The 17902-nt window shown below is 49.1% G+C and overlaps 1 protein-coding gene across 1 annotated transcript in view; it reads right to left on the reverse strand.

The window, feature by feature from the left end:
• The window catches only part of LOC147120926 (cation channel sperm-associated auxiliary subunit epsilon-like), a 196855-nt gene that overhangs the window by 143612 nt on the left and 35341 nt on the right, over window positions 1-17902 (reverse strand). Inside the window, exons 6-7 of the mRNA XM_085979704.1 lie at window positions 8677-9163; window positions 1785-2227 (exon numbers count right to left, since the gene is read on the reverse strand). Of these exons, the coding sequence (XP_085835830.1) occupies window positions 1785-2227; window positions 8677-9163 (930 nt within the window). The remainder of the gene's footprint in view (window positions 1-1784; window positions 2228-8676; window positions 9164-17902) is intronic.

A 17902-nucleotide genomic window follows, 5' to 3' on the forward strand; every position in this document is an offset into this window, starting at 1 on the left:
CCGCCCTCTGTGGCAGAGAATTCCACAGGTTCACCACTCTCTGGGTGAAGAAATTCCTCCTCATTTCAGTCCTAAATGGCTTACCCCTTATCCTTAGACTATGACCCCTGGTTCTGGACTCCCCGGCCATCAGAAACATCCTTCCTGCATCTAGTCTGTCCAGGCCTGACAGAATTTTATAGGTTTTGATGAGATCCCCTCTCAATCTTCTAAACTCCAGTGAGTATAAGCCCAATCGACACAATCTCTCCTCATACGTCATTCCTGCCATCCCAGGTATCAGCCTGGTGAATCTTCGCTGCACTCCTTCCATGGCAAGAACATCCTTCCTCAGGTAAGGCGACCAAAACTGCACACAATATTCAAGGTGCGGTCTCACCAAGGCCCTGTACAACTGCAGCAAGACATCCTTGTTCTTGTACTCAAACCCTCTTGCTACGAAGGCCAACATACCATTTGCCTTCTTAACCGCCTGCTGCACCTGCATGCTTACCTTCAGCGACTGGTGTACAAGAACACCCAGGTCTCTTTGCACTTCCCCTTCTCCCAATCTATTGCCATTCAAATAATAATCTGCCTTCCTGTTTTTGCCACCAAAGTGGATAACCTCACATTTATCCACATTATAGTGCATTTGCCATGTTTCTGCCCAATCACCCAACCTGTCCAAATCGTGCTGGAGTTTCACGACATCCTCCTCACAGCATATCCTCCCCCCCCCAGCTTTGCGTCGTCTGCAAATTTGGAGATATTACATCTAATTCCCTCGTCCAGATCATTAATATATATTGTGAACAGCTGGGGTCCTAGGACCGATCCTTGCGGTACCCCACTAGTCACTGCCTGCCACTCGGAAAACGACCCGTTTATTCCAACTCTTTGCTTTCTGTCCGCCAACCAGTTCTCTATCCAAGTCAATACCTTTCCCCCAATCCCATGTGCCTTACTTTTGCATGCTAACCTCTTATGCAGGACCTTATCAAAAGCCTTCTGAAAGTCCAAATACACCACATCCACTGGTTCTCCCTTATCTATTTTACCAGTTACATCCTCAAAAAATTCCAGTAGATTAGTCAAGCATGATTTACCTTTTGTAAATCCATGTTGACTTTGTCCAATCTTGACTCTTGACCTGTATTTCTGCACTCGGCATGACTTCCTGCATCTCTCTCACCTGCTGTTTTCTAATAGACACAACTGCTGCTCATGCTTGTTGTTGAAGCTGGTGCTCCTCTTGCTCCAATTGTTCCTCCATCCACATAAAACTGGCAAGAACAGCACCCATTATAAGCAGATAAAGCTTACTGAAGGTGGAAAATATCAGAAAGAAACAACCTGGAAGTTGCAAACTCTTCTGGCAATCCAAATAGCACAAACATTCTATGATCCATTTACCAGCACGTGAGTGTCCCTTTAAATACTGCTTTAGTGGCTCTGAGAGACCAATCCTGCTCGGCTTTACTGGTGAGTTGAGTGTTGGCCAGGACTTTCGTGATTTGCATTAAAATGGCAATGGGATCCGAATTGTGTCACAGCACGCCGAGTTACATATATTCACATGGCTTCTGCCTACCCAAGGCAAGTTTAAAATAGCGGACGACAGGAACGCAGTGGGAACAGAGCAATAAGTATTCTGAAGCAATTTTAATCGCGCAGCCCTTCCAAAGGTTAAAATCACCCGTATTATAAGTCTGTGACCAACAAAAGTGGGTCTGACTGCATTTTAAAATTTGTGAAAGGATATTCAGTATTTTGAAAACAATTATTAGCGAATGATCACGTACCATGGTTCTTGTATAAAAACGTAGAGTTATTTGGTAGCTAGTGTTAGTCACCCAATGAAGCAGATTCTTATTGTAATCTATTAATTCTATTTGTAAACCTGTTTCCTCTATGTAGATAATTTCAGACCAAAAGAACAGAGATTCTCCCATGTCTAGATAGTACACCGGCAAATCCATATTGTGGGAGAACTTCCTGAATGGACATCTTGCTACATCTTCCTTTAATAAAGAACTGAAAACTTCTGATTGCAGAGGGTATATGTGTTCATGGATTACAGAATTTACTAATTTAATTACAAAAATTTGACTTAGAAGGTTTGAGTAAAGGATTATCTTTGAATCCTGCCGTTCCCATACGTGGAGCTTCACCAGTGTATCTATGCCAACTATGCCATAAAGCATTACATTGTTGACCATCTTAATTAGAATATTCAATTTATGATCTGTAATAATTAAAAAGAAAACATAGATTAAATTACTGAATAAGTAGAAAATAGTTGTATTTTCATTATACAGAGAAGAATCTATATTTAAAGTCATATCTTCACGTTAATAATTGAAACTGCTTATGTAAACTTGTCAAGGTGTAATGCTCTCTGCCACCAATGGAGATGCTGCAGCGCTACAACTGGTGGGATGGTGTAATTGCAGCGAAATAACTGCAGAGCTTCCATTATAAATGTGGATATACGAATTTACAATGTAAATAATATAGAAATATAAGGACATAAAGCAAGAGGGGGAAAGGTGAGAGGGGTTGGAGCGACCAGAGTTGGGGGGGGGGGGGGTGGTGGGAAGAGCAGGAGTTGCAAAGAACGGACGATGGGATGGATGAGGAGCAGAGGGGGTGAGGGGAAGAGGAGGGAGGGGGGCTGAGGGGGCAGAGATGAGCAGGTAAAGGGGCCACGGGGAACAGCTTGTGACGGATGGGTGCAATGGACTGGGCGGGTGCACAAGCAGCAAGAATGCGGAGAGGCAAACCAGGTCTGGTCTGGAATAGATTGATGAGCTGGTGGCCATAAGCAACAGTTGGAGGTTACCCGGTGGAGAGCAACACTGTCCCAAATCAGGCCAGCTAATCACAATTCATTCTTTAGCAGCTGGGGGGCGGGGAAAGAAGGGGGAGGCAAGTTGAAATAAGGCTGTATGTACTCATAAGTTACACTAGAGTTGGGGCGGTGGAAATGAACCATGGGGCACCCGATCATTAGTGGCCAGGTCCTACAGCAGTTGAGAACAAAACTGTGAAATTGTTAAATATACAAAACATGCTTATTACCAATGAGGTGATGAGAAACAAATATCTTAAATATAGCAAGTGAAATTTGAAATTTAAAAGCAATTTGTCTGCTACATAAATTCACTCAGGAAAAAAATCAAGGTGGCAGCTGAGCTGGCACAGATGGCTCAGAAAGTTCTAGAGCCACTTGTGATTGCGCAATCAGCATGACAAGTTTACACAGGGAAGTGCATTATTAATGTCAACACAGAAATTTATAATGGAAAAAGTTGACACAAAAAGTGAGACAAAAATGTGGCAACAGGAAGTCAAATGGTGCAGACAGGGAGTGCGTGCAAACATAAAGGCCGCAAAATTTGGCTCCATCGCACCCATTGTTTGGGCGCTACAAGTGCCATTTAGGTTCCAAAATGGCATCTGCAGCATGTGTACACACTTCTGGTGCAGGCTGTGCCAGACGCCATCTTGGGGAGGGCGTTAGCGCACGCATTGGGTGCATCCACTGGAAGTATGCAGAGTAGGCAGATCAGTAGGCTGGCATTTTGGAGCTCAACATTCCAGTTAACGCCCTCTCTTAAGCTTGCACAGTTGAACATGTGTTCAGCAGCAGGAAGGTACCCCCCAGCAGCACTATTTAAAGGGATCATCACCTACTTACAGGTTAGCTGCTGATTGATTTCTACTCGCTGTTGCTGTGTTTGTAGAAGTGTTTGGTGGTTTCTAGAGATCTTTAAACTTGCTAAAGTCTACAGGGAATGATGAGGCAGGTTCTGAAGGACTTTGTCCTAACTTCAAGGATTCTACACAGATCGCTTGCTCTCAGACATGAGTGCAGTCGTATGCATTCCACTTTGCATACAGCATGACAGGGAGAATGAGTAGAGTCGACACAGAACAGGACAAGCTGCTGGAAGAGGGAGGAGGAGGGGGAGCAGGAGGCCATATCCACCCAGGGTGTTCAGGGAGCACTACTCCTACCTGAACCTCAGCGAGGAACAACAGTGTGTCAGATGCCTGCGCATCACTAAAGACATCCTCACTGAAATCTGCCACTTGCCACAGCCACAACCTCATAGCAGGGTTGAGGACCGCATTGCCAGAGGCGAATGTGATGGTGGCCATGAACTTTTATGGATTGAGCTCCTTCCAGGCTGGAGTAGGAGATATTTGCAACATCGTGCAGTTTGCTGTCCACTGTTGCATACGGAAGGTAACCAATGTTCCCTGTAAGCTGCACATTGTCCTGCGCGGCCTATTTCTCTTAATGAGCGGTCCCTTTAAGTTTCTGCGCATGCGCAGCAATGTTTCCTTTAAGCTGCGCGGACTCTTCAGCTCCCGTGCAGCTGGCTCACTGACTTTTAAAGCGCGGTATTTTGAATGGGCCGCGCATCCAAAATAAATGAATGGGATGATTGATGCGCGGTATTTACAATGCAAAAGCTGGTGAGTGGCCTGGGCAGGACCTTGCAGATTACTGCGCGGATGCTTAGAGGGAACATTGGAGGTAACTGAAGCTCTGTATTCCAAGAGAGCTGAATACATTTCATTCTCTCTGGCCAAAGAGCAACAGGCGAAGCAAGCACGCAGTTTGCAAGGATTGCAGACTTCCCCATGGTGCAGGGTGCCATTGACTGCCCGCACGTTGCTTTGCAGGCGCTGCATGTAAACTCTGAGATGTACTGCAACCGAAAAGGATTCTGCTCCCTCAACGTCCAGCTGGTGTGTGACCATACTCAGCGAATCATGCAGGTGAATGCCCGGTATCCTGGCAGCAGTCATGATGCCTTCATTCTGCGGCAGTCCGCTGTGCCATTTGCATTTGAGTCACCACGATAAACCAGAGGGTGGCTACTGGGCAATAAGGGCTATCCGTTAACAACATGGCTCATGATTCTGGTGCGCAACCCACACACACGTGGGCAGCATGCATATAATGTAATATCATCGAGTAGACCATTGGCATGCTTAAGCAACACTTCCACTGCCTGGACCGCTCTGGAGGAGCCCTGCAGTACTCACCAGAGCGCGTTTCAAGATGCGTCATGGTCTGCTGCATGCTCCACAACCTCGCCATCATGAGGGCACAGCCCTTGCCACCAGGTATACGGCGAGGAAGAAGGGAGGAGGCAACCTAGACAGCCCCTTTCTGCCCAGGCTGTACGTGACCGACTCATTCGACTGCGATACCAATAAACGCATCCCCAATTTCCATTCACCAACAGTTCCACAACTTACCTTCCCTCTGTCACTGATCATCACAGTGTCCACTTGGCCACAATGCAAAAATAAACATCACCACAAAATAAACATTCCAAACCAAATTTATAAATAAAATCACACCACATTACACACGAAAGTCAACTAATCACTCTTGTGCATTTCCTTAGTGCCTGTCTTCCGTGTGCCTTTGCCCGCCCTAATGCTCCTGAGCAGTGCTTCCCCAGTGGCTTCAACATGGCTGGTGGAAAGTTGCTGACTTTCAGTGGAGGAGACTGCAGATGGCCTTTGAGGATGACCTCAAGCAGCTCTGGGCCTAGAGGTCCTAGTTGCAGACTGCACCATCTCAGCTTGGGCAGCAGCAGTCCTGGCTGGCTGGCTGCCTGACAGGTAACAGCAAGGGTATTGGGGGAGTGGCAGTGGTGGAAGGACAAATGCTGTCATCATGAGAGGACAGCAGGTTCGTGCACCACGGAACCACTGCCACTCCCCCGGGGGCGACACCTCAGCAATACTAGTAATCTGTTGGAGGACAGATTGCTGGACTGCTGTGACACCCTACAAGCCCCTTTGATCACTGGTTTCCGCAGCCATGATGGCAGCAGTCTGAGCTTGCATAGCAGCAAACTGAGCCTGCATGAGAACAGTCTGAGCTTGCATGTCAGCAAGCTGGCCTTGCATGACAGAAGTCTGAGCTTGCACGGCAGCACCCAGATGTTGGATGGCTTCTACTTGTGCTCCAAGGTTTGCGCAAAGCCCTGTGCCAAGTTGGTGCTGGACTCCTCCACGCTCCTGGACATTGACCGCAGGCTTTCCACTGCACCAAGCATTTCATTGTGCACACCCTTCAGCCTTCTTCTGCAGCCTGCCGCATCGACGTGCTCATGAGTCCTCTACAGCAGAACTCACGTGTGACTTCGCCCTCCAGGGAGCTGGCACCTGCGTTACCTTTGTCCCATGCCCTGGCTGCAGGCCACTTGTGCCCAGTGTCTCACCACATACAAATCCTGCATCTAAACTATCCTCTAAATTACATGGAGTGTCAGTATCTGAGCTGCTGGCTGCGAGTGTAAAATCAAGTGACGGTGCTGTATCTTCATCATCATTGCCTTCTTCATCTTCCACCTGTTGCTCTTCCACCACTGCCTGGCCAGGTTGCAGTTCTTGGGTATCTGAAAGGAGAAAGGAACAAGGATAGGGTTGGAGGGAGCAGGGGAAGTAAGAGTTGCATGCTTACACCATCTGCAGCTTTTAAATCAAAAGACTGCGGGATAAGGGGGAAGTGGGATGTGAGAAGGAGGATTAGGTATGTCATCTTCAAAACTTTCAGCCCCGCCACTGGCTACGGCCTCAGCAATGGCCACTCCAATGATTGCAACCACCGTCTCCTCCATGGGGGTAAGGTCATGCAGCTGTGCCTGTCCCCCGCCGGTTAGCTCTTACTGCCTCTGGTTATGCGCCAACTTGTCCTGCAAGAGAGAAAGAAGTGTGTCAGTGAGTGTGGTGCAATGTGTTTGGGTGATATGCCTGTTATAGTTGAATAGCTGGCAGTGTGTGCAAGTTATGAGAAATGGGTATGAGGTTTGCAGCAATGATCAGTGTGTGAAGGCGAGGTGAAGCTATGAATGAGACATATGAGTTGTATTTGATAGAGCTTGTTGGTAGGTGAATGTTGGGGTTATGGTGCATTGAGCAGTGTGTGAGGCTGGTGGTGCAGTTGGTGGGATATGGTTCCCTGTGGCTAGAAGACCTCTCTGCTCCTGTCTACCTCCTCCACCAAGGCCTCCTGTGCAGTGTCAGAGAACCTTGGAGCACACTCTCCTGTTGCGCCATAATTTAGTCTGCTTCCTGCTCAGACACACTTCCACAAACAGTTCTAGCACCTGATGCAGCCAGAATGCTCCTCCCCTTTAAGAGGTCCAAGCTGATTTTAAGTAGTGCAGGCTAGCTTTAAGTGGTGCTAGCCTCGCACAAACTTGGGCCCCCTGCTGAGGTGTGCAGTCACTCAACAGCCCGTTTACCGCTGGCTGCATTTAAATGAGCAGGCAGCACAAAGTTTGCGTGCTGCCTACATTGGAAGCAACGGGCACGAGTTAATCACGCATCGCAATTCCCGTGCCCGTTTTCGAGGTCTATCGAATTTAGCCCCCAAGACTTTTAATATGTAATTTAGGTTATAATTAGAGATAGACTTATGGGCTAATTTCGTAAAATGAAACTCCCAATGAAAAGGATCACTCACCCGGAACATAGAAGTGGAAGCAGAGGCCAACACACCCATTTCACAGTGCTCCAGGTTTTCCAGTCATTAACGTCAATGTGCCAAGGCTTCCTGCCCAGAGGCTTGTCTTGCAAAATCACTCCTACATATTTTTTCAGTAGACAATGGGGAAATACTTTGAACAAAAGTATTCCTGACACTTTCCTTCCCTTTAATCATTGGCCTGGATTTTGTAGTTAAGAATAAAAGTGAGGCTATCAGCGCTCACCATTATTATGAAGTAAATTAGACAACTTCCAGCATGCATACATGTGCAGTTAAACGCAGAATTTAGGAAGTTGCTGTCCGAGCTGCCCTACTCCTCCAAAAACTTTGTTACACCAGTACCCATGCGCGAGACTCAGCATTAAAATACATAAGGGGTGTGAAGTTGCAGTACTTACCTATGAGATACCCATTAAACACGGCAGAAAAAGTTAGGGGTTGTGCATTCAGGTGTAAGTGAATTTTTAATGGCGTGGTAAGTCATAATTACTTCCAAACATCCTCTCTAGCACTGAAAATTAACTTTTATAAGTGTGGAGTTGCATTCCTTCAGTTTTAAATTATTGGAGATTTTTTTAAATTGCAAATCAAAATCATTTTTTAAAACTTTTTGTCTTTTTTATCTCTCTGTTTTAATCTCTTCTTTTTTATCTCTCTTTTAATCTCTTCTTTCTTTCCCTCACTGATTTTACATTGAATTATATACTTCCTGATTTACTTTGCGCTCCCGATATTGACAGGGGCGGGTTTTTAAAGCGAGGGGGGGAGGAGTTTTGGTCAGGAAACCCAGAAGTACAGGTTTCCCCGCATGCTGTGGAGTTGTAGACGGGTTGGGGTTGAGGTCCAGATTTTTAAAATTTTACATCTCACTCGACCCCAACCCACCTGTTTTTAGGGGTTAAAATGATCCCCTGCGTGTCTCAGTGAGAATGCTTCAATCTGATTGGTTAAAGAGATACGCTGTTGCTTTCCCTACTCACACACACACCACAGATTCCCTGTAGAGGACGCCGTGCTGAAAATGATCTCTAGGAACTGGCAGCTGCCTGTAAGCATGATGAACGACAAGCACCGTTCCTTCTGACTGCAACATCTGGACCAACATCTTTACTGCCTACATAACATTTTAATAGCAATATATAATTTATTAAGAAGACAAAGTACTTAACCAAAAATAATTTGATGGATACTGCTTCCTTCCACTGCCCTGGAAAGGTCTTCGTCTCCATTAACAGTCATCTTTCCACTCTTACTGTTGTTTCTGAAGCTATAGAACACTGAATTATTGTTCCAGATAAACACCACTGGCAAAGCTGATTCAGTAAATTGCATAGAAAAAGGGCTAACAGGCAAATAGAATGAATCAGCATACAAGAAAAGGCTGGAAAGTACCCATGTATCGATTTCTTCATTGTAAATGGTTAAAAATAGTCTTCTTTGATTATTGTATGTCCCGACCTCTATCAGAACGCCAACTTCAGGAGGACGAGAACCAAATGATACTGCACCAATGTTTATCGTGGAAAATTTTGGAAATTTAAGGACAGATGACCAATCAGGTAGTTTTAAATGTTTGGTAAATGAGGCTCTCTTTGAATTTAAAAGATACAAGTTGTTGCTAGTCCATACAACAGCTGAACTCAATATATGTCCTTCCTGCAAAACAAATTGAAATAGGTAAAAATTTTAATAAAGTGGGTTACAGTTATGTGATCAGAAATAACACCTGTTGTATGCAGAATTCTTAACCTCCTCCTCTGTGCTTTCTGAGAAAAGTCATGTTAAATTACCATCAAGGGGTGGTCAATTGTTCAAAAGTTCTAGAGCCAGAAGAAGAAACTGAATACATTACTGACAAAGAGCTATTAAGTTTTAAATATAAGGACTTGTGTTCCAGCCAGAAGGCTTGGTCACTTCAGGCCGGCCTAAAGTAATCTCACACAAAATATACAGGAATTTCATTTAATGTTTAATATATTTAAGTAAGACACAGTGCAAATTCCCCAGTTTTGAACATGATTGCAGTGTGCGCTCTGCTCTCCCATCTGGGGTGGGTGTAAAGGGAGGGCAGATGTCTTTAAAGAAACATTTAAATATATATTTCACTTTTCCAGTACCTTTTTAGTTCTGTTATTCTTTGGCTTTTTCTGGAAAATGTTCTCTGCTTTATAAAAAAAAATTGAGAATTGCAGGGAATATTTCTATTGAAACAAAAATAGCCAAATATCGTCTGGAAGATCACCAGAATGTCAACTATAATTGAAATATTAACAAAACTTCAGCAGAACAGGAATAGTTAACAAAAAGAGGCATGAAATTGACTTCAATGAAAATGAAAATCAGGAGAGATGTTAACAGGTGACTAAATTGATATCGCCCGTTTTACACTGTCAGCCGAAGTCACAAATCCCCCCCAAAAGCTGCATCAGCTCATGAGATAAAGGTTGGTCAGCCCTACCACAGATGAAGTCTTTGTAATTGCTGGAAGTGCATCTTCCACATAAAACAGCAATTTGTAATCAACACAAGATGCAACACATGCCCTTTTACCTCCACCCTTCCCACTGTCCAGGGCCCCAAATGCTCCTTCCAGGTGAAAGTGATTTACTTGTACTTCTTGCAACTTGGTATACTGTATTCGCTGCTCATGATGTGGTCTCCTCTACATTGGGGAGACCAAACGCAGATTGGGTGACCGCTTTGCGGAACACCTCCGTTCAGTCCGTAAGGGGGACACCGAGCTTCCGGTCGCCTGTCACTTTAATTCACCGCTCCACTCCCACTCAGACCTCACTGTCCTCAGCCTCTTACACTGTTCCAATGAAGCTCAACGTAAGCTCGAGGAACAGCACCTCATCTTTCGATTAGGCACTTTACAGCCTTCTGGACTCGACATAGAGTTCAACAATTTCAGATCATAACCTCTGCCCCTATTCTTTTTTTTCCATTTATATATATTTTTTTCTCTCTCCCACATGGCAGCTGTCTTTCATTTTGCCAGTCATTTACACTTCATCTAGAGCCATCTTTTGTTTCTTAACTTGTCCCATTACCATCTTCTTTTGCCTTGCACCGTCTCTTAATCTCTACTGCCCTCCATCATATCACAGACTTTCCCTTTTGTTCTTTCCTCCCCTCCCCCCTTTCCCTGCCCCTGCACTTGCTTAAAAACCTGTTCGATCTCCAGCTTTTTCCAGTTCTGATGAAGGGTCATTGACCTGAAACATGGGCCAGAACTTCGGGTCCCCACGAGTACGTGCTGGGTACTCACGCGTAGGCCCAACGAAAGTGCCGGTTTCGTGCATGCACTGCGCACGCGCGGGAAACCGGAACTTCCATTCCCTTAAAGGAAGGGGTTCACAGGTTGAACGCGTGTGCTGGAGAGGCAGCGCGTGCGCCTGGAACTTATGTTTTTATTGCAGGTTTCTCCAGGAGGGTAAGTCTCCAGGAGCTACGCTTGTAAAAAGCAGTCGCAAGGCCTGCTTTTAACTAGGTAAGCGGTGAATTAAGTTAAATTAAAACATTTTTTCCATAGGTTTATTATTTTTAAATACTTTAAAGAAAGGTAAGTTTATTTTTAGCTCTGTTAGAAACTGTAATTAATTTTTTCAAAAATTTTAATTATTGTTTAAAAGTTATTTTATGTAATTTATAGTTATTTTAAAAATGTGATTTAAAAAAAAATTATTTGAAGTTTTAGTGATGTTTTGGGGCTGAATTGTATTCATAGATTTGACAGGTCATCCTGTCAAATCTATGAATACAGATTCCCAGCTACCATTGGCTCTCCATGGCCCACGTGATCCCAGGGGATGCTTCGAACTAACTGCGCCCCTGGGATACGCAAGCATTGCGTGCCGGCAGTTGGAGCAGGCCCAGGATCAGAATTCCACGCGGGCCCAGAGCACAACGGCCGGCGCGCTAGGTAAGTGCAGGTCAGAGGCTTGCACCTCCGGGAAGCCCCCAACCCGAATTTCTGGGCCATTAACTGTTTCCCTCTCCACAGATGCTGCCTGATCTGCTGAGTATTTCCAGCATTTTCTGTTTTTATTTCAGATTTCCAGCATCCGCAGTATTTTGCTTTTGTATTAGTGTTTAATTCACTGCCACTCCTCTTCTAAGAATGCCCACCTTGAAGAAGTTCTGCTCTTCTCTCCGACGGGATTTCCGTTTGTCTCTTTTACCTTGTTCATCTTCATTGCTTTCTGTCTCCCTTCTCGTGTTTGATCAGGTATCTACCAAAACTTGCTTTCACAGCCACATACCTTTCCTCAGCAACGGTCTCTGGCTCCAACTTACTTCACGTGGGTTCTGTCTTGTTTTGCACACTTTGTACAAAAATAATAAATTGCAGGACAACGGAGTATTACAATTTAAACTCTTTTAATGAAGCATCAGGTCTGTAAGCTTTCTCAAACAATACAGCACCGTGTGGACCAGATGGAGTCAGGACGTTGGGTCCTCCAAAACAATAGCAGTCCTTACAGATGCCTGCAGGCTAATGACAACTCAGCATGTGATCACATGTAAATATAATAGGTTGTGGCGTACCGATCACAGAAAGGACACAATCCGCTTTCCGGTCCGTAGACTATAAATCAGGCGTCATGCCTTTAAGAAGGATCACACCTTTAAGAAACTCGATCTGCAACATAGTTAAGCCCAGAGCAGGGGAGGAGCAGTCGAAGCTGTGCACTGATGAAAGGCAGTCGTACTTGGTGTAGTCTCTGACTCCATTTTGTGTTCAGCATGCAGCCTCAACAATTAAACCTTTTCTGTTGAACCTCTCCGAGTTCAGTATTTTTTGCTAGGAGTACGTAGACTCCTACATTGGTGACCCCGACGCTCAGGACGACTCCTAAGCGTAACTATGGCTGACACAAACGCAGTTTCTGTGAAGCTGCCGGAGTTCTGGGAGAACCTGGCCGCCGCCTGGTTCCTTCAAGCCGAATCGCAATTCCGACTCCGCGGCATCACCGCCGACACAACGATGTACGACTACCTCCTCGCCTCCCTGGGCAGCTCCACAATCACGAAAGTCTGAACAACACTACAAAACCCTCCGGAGGAAGGCAAGTACGCACATCTCAAGGCCGCGCTCATTAAAAAATTCACAGCCGCCCAATTCTTGTGCAACTGCCACCTCCTCGACCTCCCGGGCCTCGGTGACTCCACGCCATCAGACTTGCTCTCACACATGCTTGCTCTGACTGACGAGAAACCGCCCGGCTCCCTCTTCCGCATGCTCTTTATCCGCCAACTACCTCCCAGCATCCGCCCGGCGATCGTGGCGTCCAGCCTCACGGACCTCGAGGCCCTGGCCGATGAAGCCGATAAGCTCCTGTCCGCCAGCTCCAACCATGCCGTCACCCCCGACTTGGCCTCCGCAGCGTCGGCGCACGCTCCACCCTCTATCGCGCGGCCACACAGCTCGGCCACGAGGCCCCCCAGGCCCCCATGTCCCCAAGCCCTCCGACCCAGGGCTACTGCTACTTCCATACCCGGTTCGGCGCACGGGCACGCCGCTGCAGCCATCCCTGCACGTTTCCTACCGCCACCACACTGGCCTACACGATGGCCGTGGGGCAAGCAGGCGCGCTGCTGTACGTTACGGACAGCGCCTCCGGACGCCGTTTCCTATGCAACATGGGCGCGCAGCGCAGCATCATCCCCGCGTCCGCCCTCGAGATCCAGCGAGGCGGCCGCGGCCCTGCACTGGCTGCCGCCAACGGCACCGACATCCGGACGTACGGCACCCGCACCGTCACCATCGACCTCGCAGGCCGCCGCTACCACTGGGAGTTTATGACCGCCAAGGTGCTCTCCCCGCTCCTCAGTGCGGATTTCCTGTGCGCCCACGGCCTGTTGGTCGACACGCCTCGGCGCCGCCTCGTGGACATGAACACCATGTCACCTGTCCCGGGCGCCATGGCCCCCCCTACACCCGCCAAAATGGCGTGGCAGTGCCGCACCCGCTCAACGGATGACTACTCAGCACTCCTGGCTGAGTTCCCAGCCCTCACCAACCCGACCTTCTCCGCGAAGGTTGCTAAGCACAGGGTAGAACACTTCATCCCCACCACAGGCCCACCGGTGTATGCCCACGCCTGCAGGCTGTACCCGGCCAAGCTGGAGATCGCGCATACCGAGTTCGAAACAATGGAACAGCTCGGCATCATCCGCCGCTCCAACAGCCCCATGGCCTCCCCACTCCACATCGTCACCAAACCCGATGGGGGATGGCGCCCCTGCGGGGACTACCAGCGCCTAAACGACGCCACCACGCCGGATCGGTACCCCATACCGCACATTCAAGACTTCTCGGCTAGACTGGCCGGCCGCTCAGTCTTCTCCAAAATCGACCTGGTGCGCGGTTACCATCAGGTGCCAGTCCACCCCACGGACGTTCCCAAGACGGCCATAATCACCCCTTTTGGGCTATTCGAGTTCCTCCGAATGCCCTTCGGCCTCAAAAACGCGGCCCAGGCCTTCCAGCGGCTCATGGACTCGGTCCTCCGGGACCTGAAGTTCCTCTTTGTCTACCTGGATGACATCCTGGTAGCTAGTTCCTCCAAGCAGGAACACATCGAGCACCTCCGCACCCTGTTCCAGCAGCTCAGTGAGCACGGGCTCATCATCAGCCCAGCCAAGTGCCAAATCGGCCTCAGCAGGATCGAATTCCTCGGCCACCACATCACGCAGGACGGAGCCATTCCCCTGCCCGCCAAGGTGCAAGCCGTCCAGCAGTTCCCCCGGCCTACCACCATCAAAGGCCTCCAGGAGTTCTTGGGGATGATCAACTTTTACAACCGCTTCATTCCCGGAGCGGCCTCCCCCATGCGGCCCCTATCCGAAGCCCTCCAGGGTAAGAAAGACAGAATGGCGATTGAGTGGTCGGCGGACATGTTGACCGCTTTCAACTCGACCAAAAAGGCGCTCGCCGACGCCGCCATGCTCGCTCACCCACAGCCCAACGCCAGGGTGGCCCTCACCACGGACGCCTCCAACCACGCGGTCGGTGCCATGTACGAACAGTGGGTCGACGGGGCCTGGCAACCGCTGGCCTTTTTCAGCCGCCAACTGCGCCCCCCGGAGGCCAAATACAGTGCCTTTGACCGCGAGCTCCTCGCACTGTACCTGGCAGTCCACCATTTTAGATTTCTTCTGGAGGGCCGCCCCTTCACCACGTTTGTCGACCACAAACCCCTGACATTCGCGATGGCGAAATCTGCGGACCCGTGGTCAGCCAGGCAACAACGCCAGCTCGCCGCGGTGTCCGAATTCACCATGGACATCCGGCACGTCTCTGGTCGAGACAACGTGGTGGCCGACTGCCTATCCCGCCCCGCCGTCCACGGCGCCCACCTGGCAGTGGACTATGCTCAACTGGCAGCGGAGAAACGCACCGACCCCGATCTGCTCTCCGCGCCCACAACCCTCCCAGGGCTGCGACTGACCGACGTCGCCTGCGGCCCGTCCGCTGTCACAGTCAAATGCGACACCTCCTTGGCGCAACCCCGCCCCGTAGTCCCGGCGTCCTGGCGAAAACGGGTGTTCGACATCGTCCACGGCCTCTCACACCTCGGCACCCGCGCGTCCATTAGACTGGTGGCCAACCGATTTGTCTGGCGCGGCCTGCGCAAAGATGTGCACGTCTGGTCCAGATCCTGCATAGCTTGCCAGCGTGCCAAAATCCACCAGCACGTCAAAGCCCCACTTGAGGAATTCACCGTGCCAGAAAGAAGGTTTGACCACGTCAACATCGACCTCGTCGGCCCCCTGCCGCCATCACAAGGTCACATGCACCTGCTGACAATCGTGGACCGTACCACCCGCTGGCCCAAGGCCATTCCACTGACGTCCACCACCACCGCCGACATCGCGAGGGCGTTCATCGGTACCTGGGTCGCTCGGTTCGGCATCCCCTCCGACATGACGTCGGATAGAGGCCCGCAGTTCACCTCTGATCTGTGGGCCGCCATCGCCCGAAACCTCGGGGTGACCGTTCACCGCACCACAGCTTACCACCCCCAAGCCAACGGACTGTGCGAGCGAATCCACAGGTCCATGAAGGCGTCCCTCCGCGCCAGCCTCGAGGACGAGGCTTGGATCGACCGCCTCCCGTGGGTGCTACTCGGCCTACGCTCCGCGGTCAAGGAAGACCTGCAAGCCTCGGCGGCGGAACTCGTGTACGGCCAGCCGCTGCGCGTACCCGGAGAGTTCCTGCCCACCGCCACGACCCCCTGGTCGGCTGACCAGCAACGCTGCGCTTTCGCCAACTGAGCACAACAGTTCGCTCCGGTACCCACCGGCCGGCACGGCGAAGCAGCAACCCGCGTACCACCTAGCCTGCACATGGCCAAATTTGTTTTCGTGCACCATGACGCCCACCGAGGACCTCTACGGCCCCCATACGACGGACCCTACAAGGTACTCCAGATGGGGAACAAGTTCTTCCTCCTCGAAGTGGGCGGCAGAACTGACAAGGTATCGGTCGACCGGCTCAAGCTGGCGCACCTAGAGCCCGACGAACCCGTTCAAGTGGGCCAACCCCCACCGCGGGGCAGACCGCCTAAGAGCTCGACGCGTCCGACTGCCCCGCTCCCGACACCAACCGCCAAGAGCTGTTCCGGCCGTGCCATCAAGCCGCCACGCCGGTTCGTACACTCCCTACTAGCGGATTCTGGGGGGAGCTGTGTGGCGTACCGATCACAGAAAGGACACAATCCGCTTTCCAGTCCGTAGACTATAAATCAGGCGTCATGCCTTTAAGAAGGATCACACCTTTAAGAAACTCGATCTGCAACATAGTTAAGCCCAGAGCGGTGGAGGAGCAGTCAAAGCTGTGCACTGATGAAAGGCAGTCGTACTTTGTGTAGTCTCTGACTCCATTTTGTGTTCAGCATGCAGCCTCAACAATTAAACCTTTTCTGTTGAACCTCTCCGAGTTCAGTATTTTTTGCTAGGAATATGTAGACTCGTACAAGGTATTCCTTACAGATGCCTGCGGACCAATGATAAATCAATATGCAAATGTTACATCCCCTTTCTTTTAAAAGAAAATATTATGCATTACTTTTGAACCTTTCTTCTACATAATGTTCTCAGTAGCATCAACATATAAGTAAACTCAACATTTAACTAGCACTGAAAACATCTCAACGTTTCAATAACGATGTACAGTTATTTTTTTTTAGGGCAGCGATCCGCCTACACCCTTTCGCAGTTCACAAGTCAAGGATAACTCTAGGCTTGACCTCTCGTCCCGACCTTGTGTGGTATGGAACTGATCCTCTCATCGGAATGACGGTGTTGTTCCTTGGTGTTCAGGAGGTGCCTGCGATTACGGTGTCCTTCTGGGGTGCGGATGTGATACGATCGCTCAGTGTCAGCTGGCTGGATGACGACTGCAGGATTCCAGTAGCCATGCTCCTGGATTCTGACGGATTCTCCATTGTGCAGCGGCAGCAGTAGTCTAGCTGACCTGTCATAGTATCTCTTTTGGTGTTGCTGTCTCTGTACACATTTTGCATGCACTTGCTTGCAGCTGACGACCTGCCAGGGTCTGACTGGGATACGGTGAGGTATCATGGGCTCTTTGACATTTGATGGGCAGCGTTCTAGACAAATGGAACATTTTCCGACAATGTCCTCAATGTGTTTGCACATTCCGGGCTAAAACATAATGTCACGTGCTCTTTGTTTGCATTTTTCCATGCCCATATGTCCAGCATGAATTTTTGTCAACATCTCTTCTCTGAGACTGGTAGGAATGATGATTTTCTCCCCTTTGAAGACGATTCCGTTGATTTGTGACAGTTCGTCTCTGGTTCCAGAATTCAGATATGCTCTGAGGGCATTTCCTCCTTTCCTCAGGCCATCCTTCATGTATGACTTTGCTCAGCAGTGCAAGTTGTGCATCTTTCTCTGTTGCTGCTCGGATCTCCTTCAGTATTGAGTCACTCACAGGTAAGCTGTTGTACACCATGTGCACCTGCACATCCATGCCTTCACTGAGGCTGCTGTCCTGGTAGCGAAGAGACTTTCTGGAGAGCGTGTCTGCGACAGGAATGTCTTTGCCTGGACGGTGAATGATTGTGAAGTCATACTTCTGTAGCTGAAGGATCATTCTCTGTAGCCTTGGTGGGGCTGCGGCTAATGGTTTCTCATGATTGACTCGAGGGGCTTGTGGTCGGATTCCACAATGACTTGTCGGCCATAGACATATTGGTGGAAACGCTTACATCCAAACAGAATTGCATATAGCTCTTTCTCGATTTGAGCACAGTTGATTTCACTGTCTGTGAGAGATCTGGAAGCATAGCCGATGGGCTTTCCTTCTTGCAGTAATACTGCGCCTAGTCCGTACTTTGATGCGTCCATTACACTGAAGTA

The sequence above is a fragment of the Somniosus microcephalus genome, chromosome 3 (genome assembly GCF_052327205.1).
Source record: "Somniosus microcephalus isolate GS21.2 chromosome 3, FLI_Smic_1.0, whole genome shotgun sequence".
In the NCBI taxonomy this organism is placed as follows: Eukaryota; Metazoa; Chordata; class Chondrichthyes; order Squaliformes; family Somniosidae; genus Somniosus; species Somniosus microcephalus.